This window comes from Dendrobates tinctorius, unplaced genomic scaffold (assembly GCF_039654945.1).
Source record: "Dendrobates tinctorius isolate UK_male_01 unplaced genomic scaffold, ASM3965494v1 ptg000019l, whole genome shotgun sequence".
In the NCBI taxonomy this organism is placed as follows: Eukaryota; Metazoa; Chordata; class Amphibia; order Anura; family Dendrobatidae; genus Dendrobates; species Dendrobates tinctorius.
Genome location: NW_027361687.1, coordinates 28,269,812 through 28,288,609, shown reverse-complemented (window position 1 = coordinate 28,288,609; position 18,798 = coordinate 28,269,812). Strand labels below are relative to the sequence as shown.

General features: G+C 45.0%; 1 protein-coding gene across 4 annotated transcripts in view; it reads left to right on the top strand.

Annotated features, from left to right (window-relative positions):
• TMEM121 (transmembrane protein 121) overlaps positions 1–18,798 on the top strand; it is a 335,114-nt gene that overhangs the window by 121,551 nt on the left and 194,765 nt on the right. For 3 of the 4 annotated variants that reach the window (XM_073566789.1, XM_073566790.1, XM_073566791.1), the window contains one exon: positions 12,233–13,836. The exons of the other annotated variant lie outside the window; for it this stretch is intronic. In XM_073566789.1, coding sequence (XP_073422890.1) covers positions 12,786–13,724 — 939 coding nt within the window. In that variant the 5' untranslated portion in view covers positions 12,233–12,785 and the 3' untranslated portion in view covers positions 13,725–13,836. Of the gene's footprint in view, positions 1–12,232; positions 13,837–18,798 lie in introns of those variants that run through there. 4 annotated transcript variants of the gene reach the window in all.

Below are 18,798 nucleotides of genomic sequence, written 5' to 3'. Positions count from 1 at the left end.
AAACATAAAGTTTACTTAAAGCAAAGACATCTAGACACCAAGTTCCCAATTACGCACATCATGAAGGGCACACATCTCAGGTTGACAGGCGAAGCAAGTGGTCATCACGGGTTGACGCAGTCCAGGAACATCTGGCATTGGCATCCTAGGAGGACCTCTCTCTCAGTCCACAGGAGAGGCACTGGCTCAGCAGGAGAACATCAGACACCGACCTCGGGCAGACTTCAGTCGATGGCTAGGGTCATCACGGGTTGATACAGTCCAGGGTTATCTGGCACAGGCATACTAGGATGTCCTCTCTCTCAGGCCTCAGGCGTAGCACAGGCACAGCAGGAAAACATCTAACACCGGCCTCAGATAGCCCTCAGACAATAACAGGAGCCATCACGGGTAAGACCCCAGGGAACCGGCAGGACATCAGAACATGAGCAAGACACGGATTGCACAGGTCCAGGAGCGTTGGCACTACAGCACCGAGCATAGGCTGGACAGGTCCAGGGCTTGCTGGCGGGACTGTCACCGGGGAACAGCTGGAGACTCCCGGGAAGGAACTGCGGAGGAGGAATCCATCCAGGAACACGAGTGGGACCGACTCAAGAGCACCAATTGGACCACCAGGACCACGGACTGGACATCTGGACACAGACAGGACATCGGAACACAGATGGGACATCGGAACATGGACAGACATCTGGACGCAGGCAAGACGTCAGGACACAGGCGGGACATCAGAACATCAGGCTTCAGGTAGGACATCAGGGCTCAGGCAGGACATCAGGACCAGGCAGGACATCAGGGCTCAGGCAGGACATCAGGACCAGGCAGGACAACAGGACATCAGGCAGGACATCTGGACGCAGGCAGGTCATCAGGACTCAGGCATGAGATCTGGATATCAGGGCATTGGGACTCGAGCCGGACATCAGGGCACAAGCCGGACATCAGGTCTCAGGCAGGACATCATGGCACAAGGTGGACATCAGGTCTCAGGTAGAACATCTGGACGTCAGAACTCGGATCTCAGAACATCAGAACACTGGCATTGGACTCTGGACATCTTGCAGCCAATAACGGGCTCCAGACATCATGCTCCGGATATGAGGCCGCCGTCATCAGGCTCCGGACATCTGGCAGCGATCGTCAGGCTCCGGGCATCAGGCAGTGAAGGATAGGATCCGGACACCAAGTGGAGGACATCAGGCACTGGACATCTGGGAGCGGTCGTCAGACACCGGACATCAGGCCGTGGTCATCAGGCTCCAGACAAGAGGCCACGGTTGTCAGGCTCCGGATCTCTGGCAGCGACCTAAAAAGGAACTCAAGCGGTCTGGTGCAAGCACCGCCGGATTGGACTGGAGCCGTCCGGGGATTGCACCGAATAACAAGCTGAATACAGAGTAGTAGAAACTCAGCAGAAACACCGGACTCCAACTTCCAAGATGAACCCAGGTATATTCACAGAAAGTCAGGTAGCAAAAAGTCAGTCACTGGGTACAGGGTTCAAGACACAGAAGGACTTCAAGAACAACACACAGCAGGAATCAGGGCAAGGACTCTGGTACCAACACATAAACAGGACATGTCCAGGAACACAGACATCAGCTGTCCCAAAGCTGATAACAGACTGAACAGAAACGTATCTGAGTACTCTGCCCCCACAGCAGGTGGAAAAACAGGTATCAGTTTTCCTAGAACTGAATGCAGGCAGGACAGGAGCTGAACACCAAACACAGATAGTAAGACTCAGAAACTTAATGCAAAGCTCTGGCAATGCCCCGCAGGACAGGAGAACTTCATATAGGAGCTGCACCACAGTGATAGGCTGGGAGCAGCAATTCAAGCACACACCCATCTAATATATAAAGCTCAAGTGTGTGTATGTATGTGTGTGTGTATGTCCGGGATTGGCATCCGCACCGTCGCAGCTACAGCCACAAAATTTGGCACAGTCACACGTCTGGACCCCGAGAGCTTCCTAGGCTATGTTGTGAGGTGAAATTTTAACCCCGCGCGTTCCAATTCACCAAACAATTTTGCCCCTATCTACATAATGGGGAAAAAGTGTGTGTGTATCAAGCCCCGCCCCTCATTATGATGTCATAATGGTTGCCATGGCGACGCTGATGTCATCATAGGTTGCAAGCCCCGCCACTCATTATGATGTCATAATGGTTGACTATGGGATGGAAGATGTGTGATGGGTATATGGGCACTGGACTATGGGATGGAGGATATGTATGATGGGTATATGGGCACGGAACTATGGGATGGAGGATATGTATGACGGGTATATGGGCATGGGACTATGGGATGGCGGATATGTATGATGGGTATATGGGCACGGGACTATGGGATGGAGGATATGTATGATGGGTATATGGGCATGGGACTATGAGATGAAGGATGTGTGATGGGTATATGGGCACTCGACTATGGATGGCGAATATGTATGGTGGGTATATGGGCATGGGGCTATGGGATGGAGAATATGTATGATGGGTATATGGGCATGGGACTATGGGATGGAGGATGTGTGATGGGTATATGGGCACTTGACTATGGGATGGAGGATATGTATGATGGGTATATGGGCACGGGCCTATGGGATAGTGGATATGTATGATGGGTATATGGGCATGGGACTATGGGATGGAGGATAATTATAATTTGTTATAACTAACCACAGTTAGTTACTATGCCCGGGCAGCGCCGGGCTCTTCAGCTAGTTCCTCATAAAAGCAGGGGAGGTGTGGCCATGCACACCCTAAGCACAGCCAGAAACAAATCAGCATAGCAAAGGACACCTGGCAGTGGCTGCAAGCCTAGACACATGTGGTAAGTCATGCACAACTGCAGAGGACCTAACGACCCACGCGTAGCTTCCACAGCGGCAGCCAGGGACCGCACATGCGGGTGGTCATGCAGCACAGCGAAGACACTTACGCATGTACGGCTACGCAGCAGAGCCGGGAACTGAGCAGCATCCATACAGGTAACTGACAACAGCATTCCAGCTCATTAGAGGGAAAGGAGTGAAGGGTTAAAGCAGAGATATGCAGAGTAACGTCAGGTAAACAGAGTACAAACACAGCGGCATTACAACATTATACTACGCCATGCAGTTTGTTGACTTGCAAACACTGAAGAATAAACTACAAATAATCAAACAATGCAGGTTAACCTGGTCTTCCCTTCCCCTTGATCTGTGGATGATAACTTGAAGAAAAGTTGTGAACTATAAAAAGGGGATGTACCTCTGTAACAAGAGATCCAGGGAACCGGAGACTTTTTACAAAACCACAGCCAGGAACACTCTACAGGATTGCAGCCAGATCATGGCTCCATCATGAGGGACACAGATTTGACATTCTACAGGATACCAGCTTAGGGGACCACGGCCTCGGCTGAAAGAATACAGATCTGCTCCATTGGTCTTCACTGAACCCATGGATACGTTTGTGTTAGTCAAGATTTTGACCCACCAGTCACCTGAACCCCATGGATACATTTGGGAAAGCCAGGAATATGACCCACTGGTCACCTGGCTCTATAGAGAAGTTTGGAGAAGCCAAGCTGTGACCCTCTGGTAACCTGGCCTTGTATCTCAATGGACTGTCATCTTCCTATGCTTGTTATTACTTTCTCTCTGTGCGTGCTACAGGTAGGGTAGTCGGCCCTGGAAGGCCTGAAGTCACAATTGATCTTATCCCGGCGAGATAGCAGAAGGGTAAGATTATGTTATTTTGCACCAACTTGGGTATTTTGCTGGAATTGTTGTATGTGTTTTTTGCCTGCTTTGTGGTTCAATAAAGTATTGCCACAGTGTTGTACCCTTACCCTGTGTTGTCTGAGTAGTATTACGCTCACAGTAAAAGGAGAGCGGGCGATCAGTGGTCCATGCAGTTTTATCTATCTGACTGGAGCACCTGCTGACCCCCATGTCTTCACACAGCCTATATGACATGAAATTTTAACCCCTTCACAACATGTGCCGTACATGTACAGCGCAAGTTGGAAGCGGGTGTATGGACCGGGCTCACCGGATGAAATCACCCCATACCTGGCAAGTGTTACAGCCAGGACCAGACTCTAAAAATTGCAGGTGGTGCCGGCTGGGAGACATGTCAGTCTGTGCACCCATCAGCGCCCTCTTGACATGTTTATAGGCCGTTGATGGGTTGCTGTGACAGCCAGGTATCTACTGAAGACCCTTGTGCTTGTCATTACGGAGCTCCCTTGAAACCCTGCCTGTGGACGGGCTTCAAAGGAGAGCAAGATTTTTACTATATGTAGCAATACTGTAGTATTGTTTTATATAACACAAGCAATGCCCTAAGGGGTCTAATGAGAACAGTGAAAAGTAAATAAAATATTTTTTTTAAAAATGAAAGAAATAAGAAAACCTTAATTTCAAAATACCTCTTTTTCCCTCATTATTGCCATGTTGAAAAAAGTCCGAACTCATCACAAACTTGGACAACCCCTTTCATGAACAAAAATATGAGAATTATCAGTATCACAAAAAAACATTTAGATCCAGGTACCTGATAGATGACATTGTCTCTGGAGTCATTCTCTTTCTTTTCTTCTTCATCTTGTCCAGACGCCATGATGACTTTTCAAAAACAAAAAATCTGCCGTACGCTTAGCCCCTGAATAAATAATTGCCCCTCACTATATTCTCTGCGCAAAATATGACCCTTACACTGTCCCTCTTATTGTACATGTCCTCCACTCTGCCCCCTCCTTTCCATACTGGGCCCCCTCTTCACAATGTCCTTTCACACTGTGTCACCTTTATACTGCCCAGTTTCTATACTATGCCCCCCACAACACTACCCCTCTTTGGCTTACTATTCCTTCCTGGCTGTGACTTGCACTGTTTGCCCATGCTACCCCCCACACTACTCAGTCTTTATTCTGTGCTCACTTACACTTTTCTCCCCCCATACTGTCTCCTCGCACTATTCCCCTCAATAATCTCACACATTTACCCCCTCACTCTCCATACTGCCTCCTTACACATCCCCCGACTCTGCATACTGTGTCTGCACCCATCCCATCACCCTCGCTCCCCATACTCTGTCCGCATACATTGTGCCCTCTCTCCTCATAATGTGTCTGCACCCATCTCCCATGCTGTTTCCTCACACATGCCGCCATCTCCACCTTGCTTCACATTTTTCCCGCTCCCCATTTTGTGTCTGCGCCTGTCACTTCCTTGCTTCCCAAACTTGTGTCCTGAAATCATCTAATCATCTCTCGTTATACTAAATCTCCCCCACACACAGCAAATCTCCTCCAGCCCCGTTACACTAAATCTCCTCCACACTGTAAATACGCCACACAGTCAATATTCCTACACAGTAAATACCCACACAAACAGTAAATCTCCCCTACACAGTAAATACCCCCATACACAGTAATTACCATCACACACAGTTAATCTCCCCCTATTACACTAAATCTTCCCCACCCAGAAATTCTCTCCCAACACAGTAAATGCCCCTGCACACAGTAAATACCCCCACGCTAAAAGACAAGATTACAATTGATCACTGTGAGTCAGCAAGCTTCAGTCCTGGGGGGCGGCAAAATGCGGGGAAGATGCATTGGACTGCCTCATTAGGAGACCCTACTGTGCCCCACTGCTGACTGCCCCTGGGCACATGCCCTGCCTGACACCCACCCCTAGATAGGCTTCTGGTCAAACCTAATGCCCTAAATAATAAATGTGGAACTATAAGAGCCCCAGTTCATTTCAGCTCAGTGTAGAGCCTCTTTAGGTGATTGTAGCAATGTTTTTCCCATGCTAAGTATTAACTCTCTTGTTATTAATTTTTCACTGAATTTTATGGAGTAAATTAAAGCTGGAGAAATCTCCTGCATAAATATGATCCTTGTGTAAATAACAGTGAGAAACTATCACCCAGTTGCTGATACCGTCCCTTGGATATTTTTGTTTCTATTGGTGTGAATGATCTGGGTCTAGAATATTCCACACCTGTATCGATGCTGCCATGTTGGTTGCGCTTTGGCCTTCTAATTCTGGAAATTGTCTACAAAGTTGTGTGCATATACATCAGGAACACTATTTCTGGCAATATGATTTCTATGCTGCATTTTTCACCAGTTTTCTTCTTGGCAGTATCTATCTTTAATTCCCAGGTGTCTATGAACTAGTGAGTGAACAGTAGCTGCTATGATGTCTCCCCTAAACTGTACACATAGACATGAGGAGTTCCTGTGAGGCGCCCAAGAGGCCATGGGATACTCTGCGCCGGGCCCGTTGACTTCAATGGGAAATGTCACAGTGGCTGTGACCCGGTCCGTGGCCTCAGGCAGTCATGTAAAAAGGGTAGAACTGAATGGGGATAGAGTTTATGAGATGATTCGTGATGCCACCTGTGGTTCCTGGTCAGTTTGACCAGCGCTGCAGTGTTGCTTCTCTGGGACAGATGTTGTGGTGCAGCTGAGATGTAGAAGCCCTCCACAGGTAGAGCTGTAGTCCCAGGGCAGGAGAGATGATTTGATAGGTGGTTAGTGCAGAGAGTGGATATAGCGGTGCTGGCGGAGTGGCGCAGGAATAAAGTGGAGGACACAAGGGCATGTAGTTCCAAAGGCTTTACTCACAGTCTGGTGCGCACACAGATGCCCGCTTCAGTGCTGAGTCCTCCAGGTGAGGGGTCCAGCCAACTTCCAGATAAGATGAAGTGCACCTTCCTAGCTCTCCCTGTCAGTGTGTTCCTTCCTTGACTGTCTCCAAACTATACGCTGCTTAAACTCCTTCTTCCACTCCAGCGCTTCACAATTAGCGTTCCGGGCCAGCAGCTGTGAATCCTGTTCGGGCAATGCCTCACCGTTCCCGTGACTCTATATAGCCGCCTTTCCGGTTGGACTAACTGTGGAAGGGGGGATGGTCCATAAAGAAACCAAAGTGTCATGATCCAGTGTTGGATCTGGCGGTGTTAAAAGCACAAAGTGAACTTTTTTTACTTTGGTTGAGTTCAAAGGTGTTTTGACTGTCCCCGGTGGTGGTTAGCGGTATCGCACCTTAGGTTTAGGTTTTGTGCACTTAATCATGTATCAGGTGTTACACCCTATAAAGGTGTGCTAGAGGTGTGCAATCACTGCCTGTGATATTGTGAGTTTGTGTTCATGCTGTTTTTTGGAGAGCCTGGATGAAGGATGGAGCTGGTGAGGAGTCCTGCGCAGCTTAGCCAGGGGGGATGTGTTTCAGCTATGGTGTCTGGACGAAGGGCTGGCATGGCGTGGTGGAGTCGCAGTGATGGTGTCAGCGGGAAGCGTCTGCATGGGCTGGTGGAGTGGCGACTATGGAGAGTGGCACTCACCATGTGGGACTTGGCCGCTGAGCTGGACTCAAGCATGCTCGACTTCGTGTCAGCAGCTGAACTCATCCTTGGGACTCTGGTTCTAAGCAGCTGCAACTGGTGTTGGACTCTGCTCCAAGGTTGCACTAAGGTGAAGGATCCTGTTATGGTGATGGATCCGGGTGGAGGAGAAGATGCACTCAGGTGGAGGGCTCTGTTGCTAGGAGCGCACGCAACAGAGCAAAGCTAAGTGGTGTTTCCCCTGTATTGTCTCTTTCCTCATGTGTGTTATTAGTGCAGTGGTGGGATTAGTCTCCGCACCTACCTATTCCCTAGTGAGGGTTTAGGGTCAGGGCGAGCTAGGGCGTTGAGGTACGCGTGCGGCGCCCGGTGCGAAACCGGCATAGGGAACGTTAGGAGTGCAGGGACACTGGCTCAGGGGAGCTCAGGAGGTCTCCAATTCCCTTTTCCCTATTGCAGGGCCCACCATTGTTAAAGTTTCCCAGGTTCCCCCTTTATTATTTAAATGCGCGTTACTGGATGCGGGGTTTCCAGATTTATTGTATAACGTGTAATACCAAAATTCGCCAGGTGGAGGCGGCGTATCCACCTGCACGTTTTATTATTTAAATGCGTCCCACTGGAGGCGGAGTATCCAGGGTCACGTGTGTTATGGGTCCGCCTTGCGGTAACATCTGCGTCCTGACACACGTGATCATGACACAAAGCTGTCGGCTTGCTACTGGCACCCTGAAGAATGCGATCTAGGCTAGGGGCCGTTCCCTTTGCGACCAGTCCGGTTCCTTCCTCCACCTGACGGCCGTCAGCATGGAACGGGACCCACAGGATGACTTTCCAACCGTGTCCCTGGAAGAACCAATCTTCCCTCTGAAGAATCTGCTGTTTGTCCAAAACGTCTGGCAGCTCAAGGCAGGAGCTGCTCCAAACCCCTCCCTCTCCTTTCCTCCCTCTGAGGGGACTCAACCTACTTCAGCCTAGGATTCTCCCTCTTAAACTATGCTCCGCTCACCTCCCAGCACTCTTCGTGTTCCAAGCAGGGAGCCATAAAGGGTGCTCTGCTACACTACTGGTGTTTGTGGGGTGTGGGTATTGGAGTCTTGTCGGGTGCACCCACCTTACCTGGTCGTGGGGTACCACACTTCTGGGTGAGGTGCAGTACCTCTGTGGTGACTGGACCCTCAGGGGCACCACACCTGCTTCCCTTTCTCCATTTAACACATATTCAAAAGTAGCAACACCAGCATGGAAGACATTGTACAACAATACTGAGCAGTGTAGCATGGATTTCAAGTACTGTATGTTATAGGCTCAACTGGTTAGGTGGATTCACTAAGTTTTCAGGCAGGGTAAGCAACATGATGCAGAGGAGCAGCGCAACTGGACGGTATATCAAACAGCAAGGACTAGGAAATCTGTATGGAAGGTAGATAATCGGAGCTGGAAGTAATAGATGCAGCAAAGCCAAATGTGCAGACAGCACACAAGAATAGCAGAGTTGAGTAGGCAATCAGACACCTTTTTCGGAAATGCGAGTAGCACACAGGAATAGCAGACACGAGAAGGCTAGTAGGTTCCTTGTAACTGCAGAATTGTGGTTGTAGATAGCATTTGGAATAGCAGAGACAAGTAGGCAGCAGTATTGAGAATGTGGACAACACCAAGAATAGCAGAGACGAGTAGGTTGGGAAAAACCTGGCTTGGACAGCACTAGAAACAGCAGGGTTGAGTTAGCAGCAGAGGCAGATGTTGTGGCTTGACTCCTGGAAAGCACGTGGTAGCAGGGGGGGCGCAGTAGGGTTGCTGCTATAATGATTTTAGATGATCACGCCAGTGTCCATGTGATGCCTAAACTATATCTGATCTACAGTATATCCATTTTGTTCCATTTTGCACTTTTTGTGTTTTCTTGTTGCAGGTTCCCTCACCACCATTACCAAATAGCTGTACGTAAATAGATTTTTATTAGCTTGCCCTTATTTATTCTTCAAGCAAAAGCCCCCAATGCTTAGGTTGGGAAGGCATTAATGAATACTGTACGCACATAATTCTTCATAAACCCAGCAGTGCAGTGAGGCGGAAGCAAGTTCATTTGTCATTGTGGTATACTGTAGACTCTCCAGGAAATATTACCCAAAATTCTAAATATCCGTAGGAAAATTTCACCCATAGTGATCGTAATGTAGTGCCTGGAGAGCTGATGGTGTCAGATATATTACCTTTGTAAAATCTACTCCAGTATTTCAGAATTACGAAGTATCAAGATCAGTGGAGTGGGTGATATTAATCTCAGATACTTATGTCCATTTATTTTATGTTCACAACTTCTCAGTCGTCCATCTACTGAATGTGACTGCCCATATTATGGGATATTGAGAGTGCCGGATGTTCCTAATTGCACAGATAGGTCAGAATAATTCTACCATGCTTCTGCTAAGAACATAGTGTAGGGAATCAGCTTTTTTCAGTCAGCAGCATTCACACTTGCACGCAGTTTCATGTGCAAACAGGAAGGTTTATTGAGTCCATAAAAGTCTAACTGAAAGTAAAATAGTTTTTTCTCCAGCAAAAAGGTATAACATAACAATAAACAGTCCCATAGAGGATACGGGCTCACCAGGTCTTTTCACCTTGAGGCTGAGTTCACACGTCGCGGTTTTTTCACGTTTTTGCGGCGGTTTTAAACGCGCAATTTTGCCACGAAAACGCGAAAAATAAGCATCCCATGCATTCCTATGGGATTCCGCAATGCTGTGCTAATGCTGCGTTTTTTTCCGCAGCGGAATTGCTTCGCGGTAAAAAACGCAGCATGCTCATTAATTTAGCGGAATCGCGGCGATCGCGCACCCATAGGATTGCATTGTTCTGCTTACTTTCCGCATGTGGCTGTGCCCACCATGCGAAAAGTAAGCAGAACATTTGCGGATGGTACCCATGGTCCGGAGGAGAGGAGACTGTCCTCCGGGCTTTGGGTACCATATCCCTGTAAAAAATAGAATTAAAATAAAAAATATTGTTATTCTTACCTTCCGACGACCCGCGCAGCCATCCCACCTCTCTCCACGCTCCCGGTCCCAGTAATCCTTTGCGAGAATGACCGCGATGACGTCGAGATCTTGCGGGAGCGCGACGTCTCGCGGTCATTCGCGCAAAGGATTACTGGGACCAGGAGCGTGGAGAGAGGTGGGAAGGTTGCGCGGTATGCCGGAAGGTGAGAATAACAATATTTTTGGTTTTTTTTACATTTTACCTTTTACTTCTGATGCCGCATAGGCAGCCTCAGTAGTAAAAAGTTGGTCACACTAGTCAAACACTATGTTTGGCGAGTGTGACCAACCTGTCAATCAGCTCCAGATTGCTTGGAAAACGCTAGCATTCTGCAAGGCAAGCTAATTACGCTTGCAAATTGCTAGTTTTTCCGCAGGAAAATCGCGGGAATTTAAAATGCGGTTTTCCCGCGGAATGGAATTCCGGAATTCTCGCGGTAACTTCCGCGAGAGTTCCACTACGTATGCACATAGCCTCACTCTCAGACACAAGTATCAGAGATGTTTCCACCTCTTCTCCCAGCCACTTAGGAGGAGCTTTGCTTCCCTTTTTTATACAAGCTGCATCTGCTGGAGTGAAAGGTGTGAACGACTAGACCCGCCCAACTCTTCTAGTCATTCCTTAAAACCTGAAGACATACTGGTCCTAATGACCGTCTCAACACCTATCAGTGCTTACGAGGTTTCATATCCCCGAGGCTTGTCAGTCGTTGATTCACACCTCCCATCCAGGATTCTGTCGGCTGATTGCCTGCAATGGATAGATATACTTTGAGTTTCCCATGTACATGACAAAAGTAGCAGTCAATGTATTTTCCATTTTATACTTTATACTATTTATTCCCTGCTGGCACCCTTGCTGACCACCAAAATGGAGGCAGCAGTCTCGGTACTGCTCTTTTCAAAGTTTCAAAGTCTGTGAGGCTAATAGAGATAGCCTAGCCCCATAGAATTTAGAGGGAATATGTCAGCAGATTTTGGTATGTAATCCAAAAGCATCATGTTGTAGGGGCTGAGACCCTGATTCAAGCAAGGTATCATGTTACGGACGCCTGGTCCAGTTTTGCTATAATTCCTGTTTTCTCTGCTGTAGTTGTAGCAGTGCTCAGAATGTTGAGCTGTGAATAACCCCAGCCACACCACTGAGTGGTAATGTCCTGTGTACACTATGCATTATCAGCAATTGGTAGGGGTGGGTTTACATAGATTAGCTGGACTGCCTTGCATAAGACACCTAGTTCTGCAGTGATAATCTCCTCCTGATAAAACTCTGATTGTATTAACACTATAGCAAATAGAAAAAAACAACTGATAGATTCCCTTTAAATGAAATAGCAAAAAAAAAAATAATGCTATAGATATGCATTAATTCGGTACTCCTGAAGAGAAGCAAAAAAAACATTTTTAATATCACTTTATAATTGTATATAATAGTCTTTGATGACACCTGCCTGGCAGGCAGAATAAAGTAGTATGCTATCTACGAAGCAATGGACCCATTATAGATCAATGGAGGAAAAACTGAAAGTTTCGTATTGACTATTAACAATTCATGATGATTCATCAAACAGATCACACTAGATGAGTATTGATCATAAACGACTCATGAGAGCTGGTTGCTGGATAACTTTCAGGTGCAGCTGAGTTGATAAATGGGCATCTGTCTGGAGAGGAAAACTCATGGCAGAAATGTGTACCTGAATACTCAGGCAGTGCGCTGCCACCTGAGCCATATAAATTAAAACCATTATCCCAATGTAAACAGAGCCTTAATATAATTTTTTGCATTTCAGAGGAATTTAATAAATTAATCATATATATATTTTTATTTTTCAGAATTGGAATTTATTGAAAATATGAGCAGCGTGATTCTTTCAAGAATTCAATTCCCAGTGTGCAAGACCGAACTTTGATCCCACAATTCTCTGTTCTCAACTTTTCTTCAAGAATTCCATTCCCCTATTTTTCTTTTCTTCAAGAATTCCATTCCTTTTTTTTCTAGCAATTTCTAACCTTAAAAGCAATGTTCTTTTTTTACAAGCACAGGACTTAAAAAAGATCTGCGCCCTACTGGATGACTCTGTGTAGACCTGGCACACCCACTCAGGGAAAAAAAAGTCTAACTGAATATTAACATTCTATGTGGATTTGTTACCTTTTATACTGTAACCATTAAACCGAAGCCTCGAAAGAAGGAGGACACTTTTGGGATTGCATCATGAAGCATCTGTAAATGGAAACTTAACCATGAAAGGCGCCAACATCTTGAAACAACCGGAGTTTTACTAAAAAAAAAAAAGTAATTCTGACAACCTTTTTCTTGATGATGCATTACTAATGCATGAGATTTGTACTTTCTTCATGAAAACCCAGAATATATTGGCAAAAAATGGTTCTTCCACCTCCAGACAAGCGTCATGTGTGTCTTACAACAATCGTTATTATGACCAGCATGGCCTTCATGGATGCGTATCTCGTGGAACAAAACCAAGGCCCGAGGAAGATTGGAGTATGTATCATCGTGTTGGTTGGAGACATTTGCTTCTTAATTGTTCTGCGCTATGTGGCCGTCTGGGTCGGAGCAGAAGTAAAAACGGCCAAGCGAGGATATGCAATGATCTTGTGGTTTCTGTACATATTCGTTTTGGAAATTAAATTATATTTTATATTTCAAAATTACAAAGCTGATAAGAAAAATGTAGATACTGTCACGCGAAAAGCATTGACGTTACTCTTATCCATCTCAGTCCCGGGACTGTACTTGGTTCTGGTCTCACTAGACAGCATGGAGTACGTAAGGACATTCAGGAAAAAGGAAGATCTGAGGGGTCGTCTCTTTTGGGTTGCTCTTGATTTACTTGACATTTTGGATATTCAAGCTAATTTGTGGGAGCCCCTTAAAACAGGACTCCCCATATGGGCGGAAGGACTGATGTTTTTTTACTGCTACATCTTACTTTTGATTTTACCGTGTGTCTCTTTGAGCGAAATAAGCATGCAAGGGGAGCACATTGCTCCTCAGAAGATGATGCTGTATCCCGTCCTAAGTCTGGTGACCATCAACATCGTTACAATTTTTATCCGAGTGGTAAACATGATTTTATTTCAGGACAGCAGGGTTTCAACCATATTCATCGGCAAGAATATCATCGCAATATCCACCAAGGTCTGCACTTTCTTAGAATACAAAAAGCAAGTGAAGGAATTTCCGCAAAATACAATCGCATTAGAACTGCAGCAGAACTCAATTTCACACAATCAGACAATTCACAATACACAAGGAGTCAACCACGAGCAGTCTCCTTCCAGAGAAATCATAGATACATGACAGCTTTGCCATAGAATGGGTTTTTGTTTTTCAATTTTATTTTATGGACCTGCTTCACAAATAATTGGAATATATGGAATATTGGTGGCTAATAAAAGTGATGGGCAAATTACTACTTCACAATGTCATTTGTGTAAAAAGTCACCGTATGAGAACATTTCTGAAAGAGATGCTTATGTCGATTAAGGCCTGAAATGTGTCTTGTCCGAATGTGAAATCTTCAGATTGCACTAAACGCTCACAGACACTCATGGTACTATATAATAATAATTTGCCCATCTCTGTTTAACAGGTTGTTCTATAATAAAATGGTATTCAAGGCACAAAATTTATTTTAATAAAACTTTTGTCCCTGCATCTCTTTTCATCAGCTATGGTCCATGTTATATACCTGTAGCATCCACATATTGATGGACTGCAAAACCTACAGTAACATAATAAAGGGAATCTCTCAGTAGCATCAACCCTCCTAAGTCGTCTATATAGGCATTGTAGGTCATGGGAAGCTGAGTAAAATGATACATTGATATCTACGATTTGATGTCTTATCCCAGAGAAATTCACTTTTTTTCTTAATATGTAAATGAGCTGTTAAGATCTATCTGTGGGACATAGATCTCCCTGAGACTCTGCCTCCAGAGCTTATTATAAATGAAAGGTGGTGTTACCAGTGTGAGACATGAAAGAACTGACAGTCTTCTCTCCTGATCTACATGTCTCACACTGGTAACTCCTTTCATTTATAATAAGCTCTGGAGGTGGAGTCTCGGGGAGAAATGTACCCCGCCCATAGATCTTAACAGCTCATTTACATACAAAGAAAAATGTGGCACCGCATCCCAAATAAGGCACTGGATCACAGATATCAAGGTATAATTTTATTCAGCTTCCTATGACCTACATGCCCATATGGACGGCTTAGGTGGGGTGATCCTACTGACAGATTCCATAGAAATGGCTGGAAAAAAAAAATTCAGACACCAAAATAAATGTTACTAAAATAACTGTTTTACTCCATCCTAAGGTTAAATTAAAGGAGTTGTCCACTACTGCCACTACCTTAGAGAGGTGAAACATTATAAAATAAATAAATATTAGATTTTGCAGAATTGAAATAACATATATCGATCCACTGACACCTGTTATTCTGTCAGTGAATTGGTTTGCAATAGTTTTATTCAAATCACATTAATTGGAAACTGTTTATGATGTTCGTCTGTGCAAGTAGAACATGATAGGGATTATGTGTTACAAGAAACATAGTTGTGGATTGAAGTCTCTTTTTATTCATTTAAAGTTGGTGCAAATTAATGCTTTTTGGAAATAGACCAACTGCTACATCTGGTAAGGACAATGATGCACATAACACAACTTTAGTCATTTTTATTGTTACTTATTATTTTATTCTTTTTGTTTTTAAGCCAAATCGGCATGTAAATCCTATCTCTTTCATGTTGGCAGACAGACCCCTTTCTATAATGTAGCCCCTGTAAAGCAGCGGTAGCACCAAAGAGGCAGTGACCCACAAAATTCAAACACAAAAGTCTCTTTAATGTGTTATCTTCACACATGAAAGTCCAATCCACACAAGTGCATTTAACTTTAGTGCATATAACTTCAGTGCATATAGTTAGTATCCATTTCACCATTTGCAGAATATATATTATACGGCATCCTTCATTTTACAGACACTAAACACACCAGTCTCCCTCTGACTAGTTCCCGTGGGTGTCTATGCGCCGTATCCAAGACTCTATTCACACAGCATTACATGTTGCAGGCGCTACACACGCAAGTCCTCCTCTGACTAGTTCCCGTGGGTGTCTTGCACCGCTGCATCACAGTCTCTTTACTCACACAGCCCAGGATATCCTCCGGATCGCAGCCGGGCACCATATCCACCTGTTTTGCAATCTTTACACACACCAGTCTTCTTCCGGGCACAGGACAGCCAATTCCGGTTCACCTCAGGGCACAGGACTGTCCACATCCAAGACCATTCACCGTGGACGACTTGCATCTCTGTGTACACTGCGGGTTGCCAGGCCTCACTCTGGCCCTGACACACCTGAGACTCACTAAGCACCAACTCACTCTGAACTCTCTATCCCTTTCCTGCAGGGATTTTATCACAGAAAACTTTAGCTTCCAGCCACATGGAAAACCAGGATCCGGAATGGAACAGACTGCAACAAACTACTATCATACTGCAATCTGTTTCATACACAACATCCAGAGCAGGTTTTCCGTACCTCTGTCTTAGACACTATCATGTCCAAGACTAACACTTATTATTATTATCAGTCTGCATTGCAGTCACAGCTACGCCCATGACTGCCATGCACACTTATGGCCTTCATATGCCTCCATGCACATCCTGGGGAGAACACACAGTGACCCCTGTTATGAATGAGTCACCGGAGGAGGAAAAAACAAAAACACAAGCTAAGTCCAGAAAACCGGAGAGGTTGGTAGCTATCGGATTGCAGACCCCTGATCCTATTCACCACAACTAACAGTAGCCGTGGGGGGTTCCTACGGTGCCCTAGACCCCTCGTCACAGCCGGAGAACTAGATAAGCCTAAAGAAAGAAAGGGGAAATCTAAACTGCCCCAGAGCAGACCCCAAAACAATAGACAGCCCTCAACATGTATTGTCGGTGAAAAACAGATGAAAACACAAACACAGACAGAAAGACAGGCTGAGCAAACGATGGGGCCCAACTAACTAGATAGGACAGGACAGAAAAGATGCTGGCTGCAATCCGCAAAAAACCCTACCAAAAATGTCCCAACCGTCTGATAGGAAAAAAGGCCCTGAAGTCGCTAGACTTCAAAATCACTATATCAGCACTCAGGTATATTCTGAAAACAGAGCAAAGAGATCAACTGATCAGAGACAAAAATGGAATTCAGCCAGTCCCAACCAGGACTGGCTGAATACAAACACTAAGGAAACCAGACAAAATCTCATGGAATAATAGCAGGACAAAAACTTAGCTTTTAGTAGACAGGAACTAAAACTGAATGCCAGAGCTCAGAGCAGAAAGGATCACCAGCAAACCCTGCAGGGCGTCGGCTGCCTTATATCCACTCAGAAATTCCAGATGTCCAATCACACTCCGCCTGTTCAGATGACAGGTTCTTCCCATCCCAATCAATTTCACTACCTCTCTTCACCAGCAGAGGGAGTTCATCAGGCATCAAAGGTGAAGGGGAAAATGAACTCACAACAGACCCCTACCTGTGACATCGGTCACTGCTTCCCCATTGCAATCCCAGCTACGCCTGTTACCGCAATGCATCCTCATAGCTTCAATACACCTCCGTGTGTATCCTGGGGAGAACATACAGCGCCCCCTAGCTGTAACCAGGGTCACTGGCTCACGCCCCTTGTATTCTATGGCACTGATTAATATGGATACAAATTCTTTGGATTAATCTGTAGCTCTCTAGATAGATCTTTCCGAGGTTACTGAAGCCTCCACAGAACAAGAAACATTTCACAATACAATGGACTAAGTTAATGGATTTGCATAGATTACATTCACAGATAATGGAAGCCTGAAAGGCATTAAACGCATCTGGTAAGTGAATTTGCTCTTATTATTTAACCTATAGTTGTATTCTGCAACAACTGAGTATCTTTGAGATGAAAAACTGGGGAAGACAATAGATGCAGTAATGAGACTTTATGCATAATAAGTAGACAAAAGTATGTGCCCCCTCCTCATTACACTTACAGGAGATTTTATGACCTCCCATTCTGCATTCATAGATATTAATATGGAGTCGGTCCCCTCGCAGCTATAACAGTTTTCGCTCCTCCGGGAATTATTTCTACAAGATTTTGGAGGGTAATTAAGACAAAAGAAAAAAACAAAAAGGGCAGGTATATAAGTGCACTATATATGCGGTGTATCACAATATTAATGTGCACATCAGCCCTGAACCGGATGTAGGAATGACTCTTGGTGAAATAGGTGAACAGAAGAGAAAGAAAGGGAACCGAGATAAGTCAATAATAATAGAGCAAACAGTTTATTATTAAAGTTACAAATATGCAGTGGTTGTGCAATGAGTCTGAAAAGAGGCACGCGTCAAGGAATGAAATAGATCATATTATAGTGAAAAGGACAAGAACAGTGTGTGTATATGGTATTATACAATTTCGCTGCATAGACAAATAAGACATGAATAAACATGAAAGGAATTGTGATATACATGTGTGTGATACTGTCACAAAATTTCTTGCATGATGCCAAGATTCCAAAATGGATGAATATAAATTATATAAAACAAATACACTGTAATGACACAAGAAAAAGGCGAAAAAGCTCACAGAGTATAATCTTAAAATAATAATTATTAGAATTAAATTAACATTCAAAAATAGGTTAAAAATCAGAGACTACTACGCAAAATGCAGGGATCATGGAGACTGACCAACTAAAGTGCATCGTGCAACATATTAGACAGTTCAATCATATAGACCTGCAAGAAATATACCTGGAAAAAGTGATTAGATAAGTAAAAAACAATGCAGTCCACTGTGACGGATCTTCACAGGGGAAGGGGGCGTCGACTTCGCTCACCACTGAGGAGGGGAGACAAGGGCCCAGCAGGGATCGGCTCTCTGGTGCCACCACTTGCCTCTGGTCAGTCGGGGCACTGCACCAAGGGCAAATATTCACCTGAGAGGCTTCCCTTATAGCTACGAGTTATTGAGGCGCTCCCAGTGAGGGGGGATATACATCACCAGTCCAGGCTGGGGATATATATACACAGTCATATGTTAAAGTTTGGGCACCCCTATTAATGTTAACCTTTTTTCTTTATAACAATTTTGGTTTTTGCAACAGCTATTTCAGTTTCATATATCTAATAACTGATGGACTCAGTTATATTTCTGGATTCAAATGAGGTTTATTGTACTAACAGAAAATGTGCAATCTGCATTTAAACTAAATTTGACCGGTGCAAAAGTATGGGCACCCTTATCATTTTCTTGATTTGAACACTCCTAACTACTTTTTACTGACTTTCTGAAGCACTAAATTGGTTTTGTAACCTCA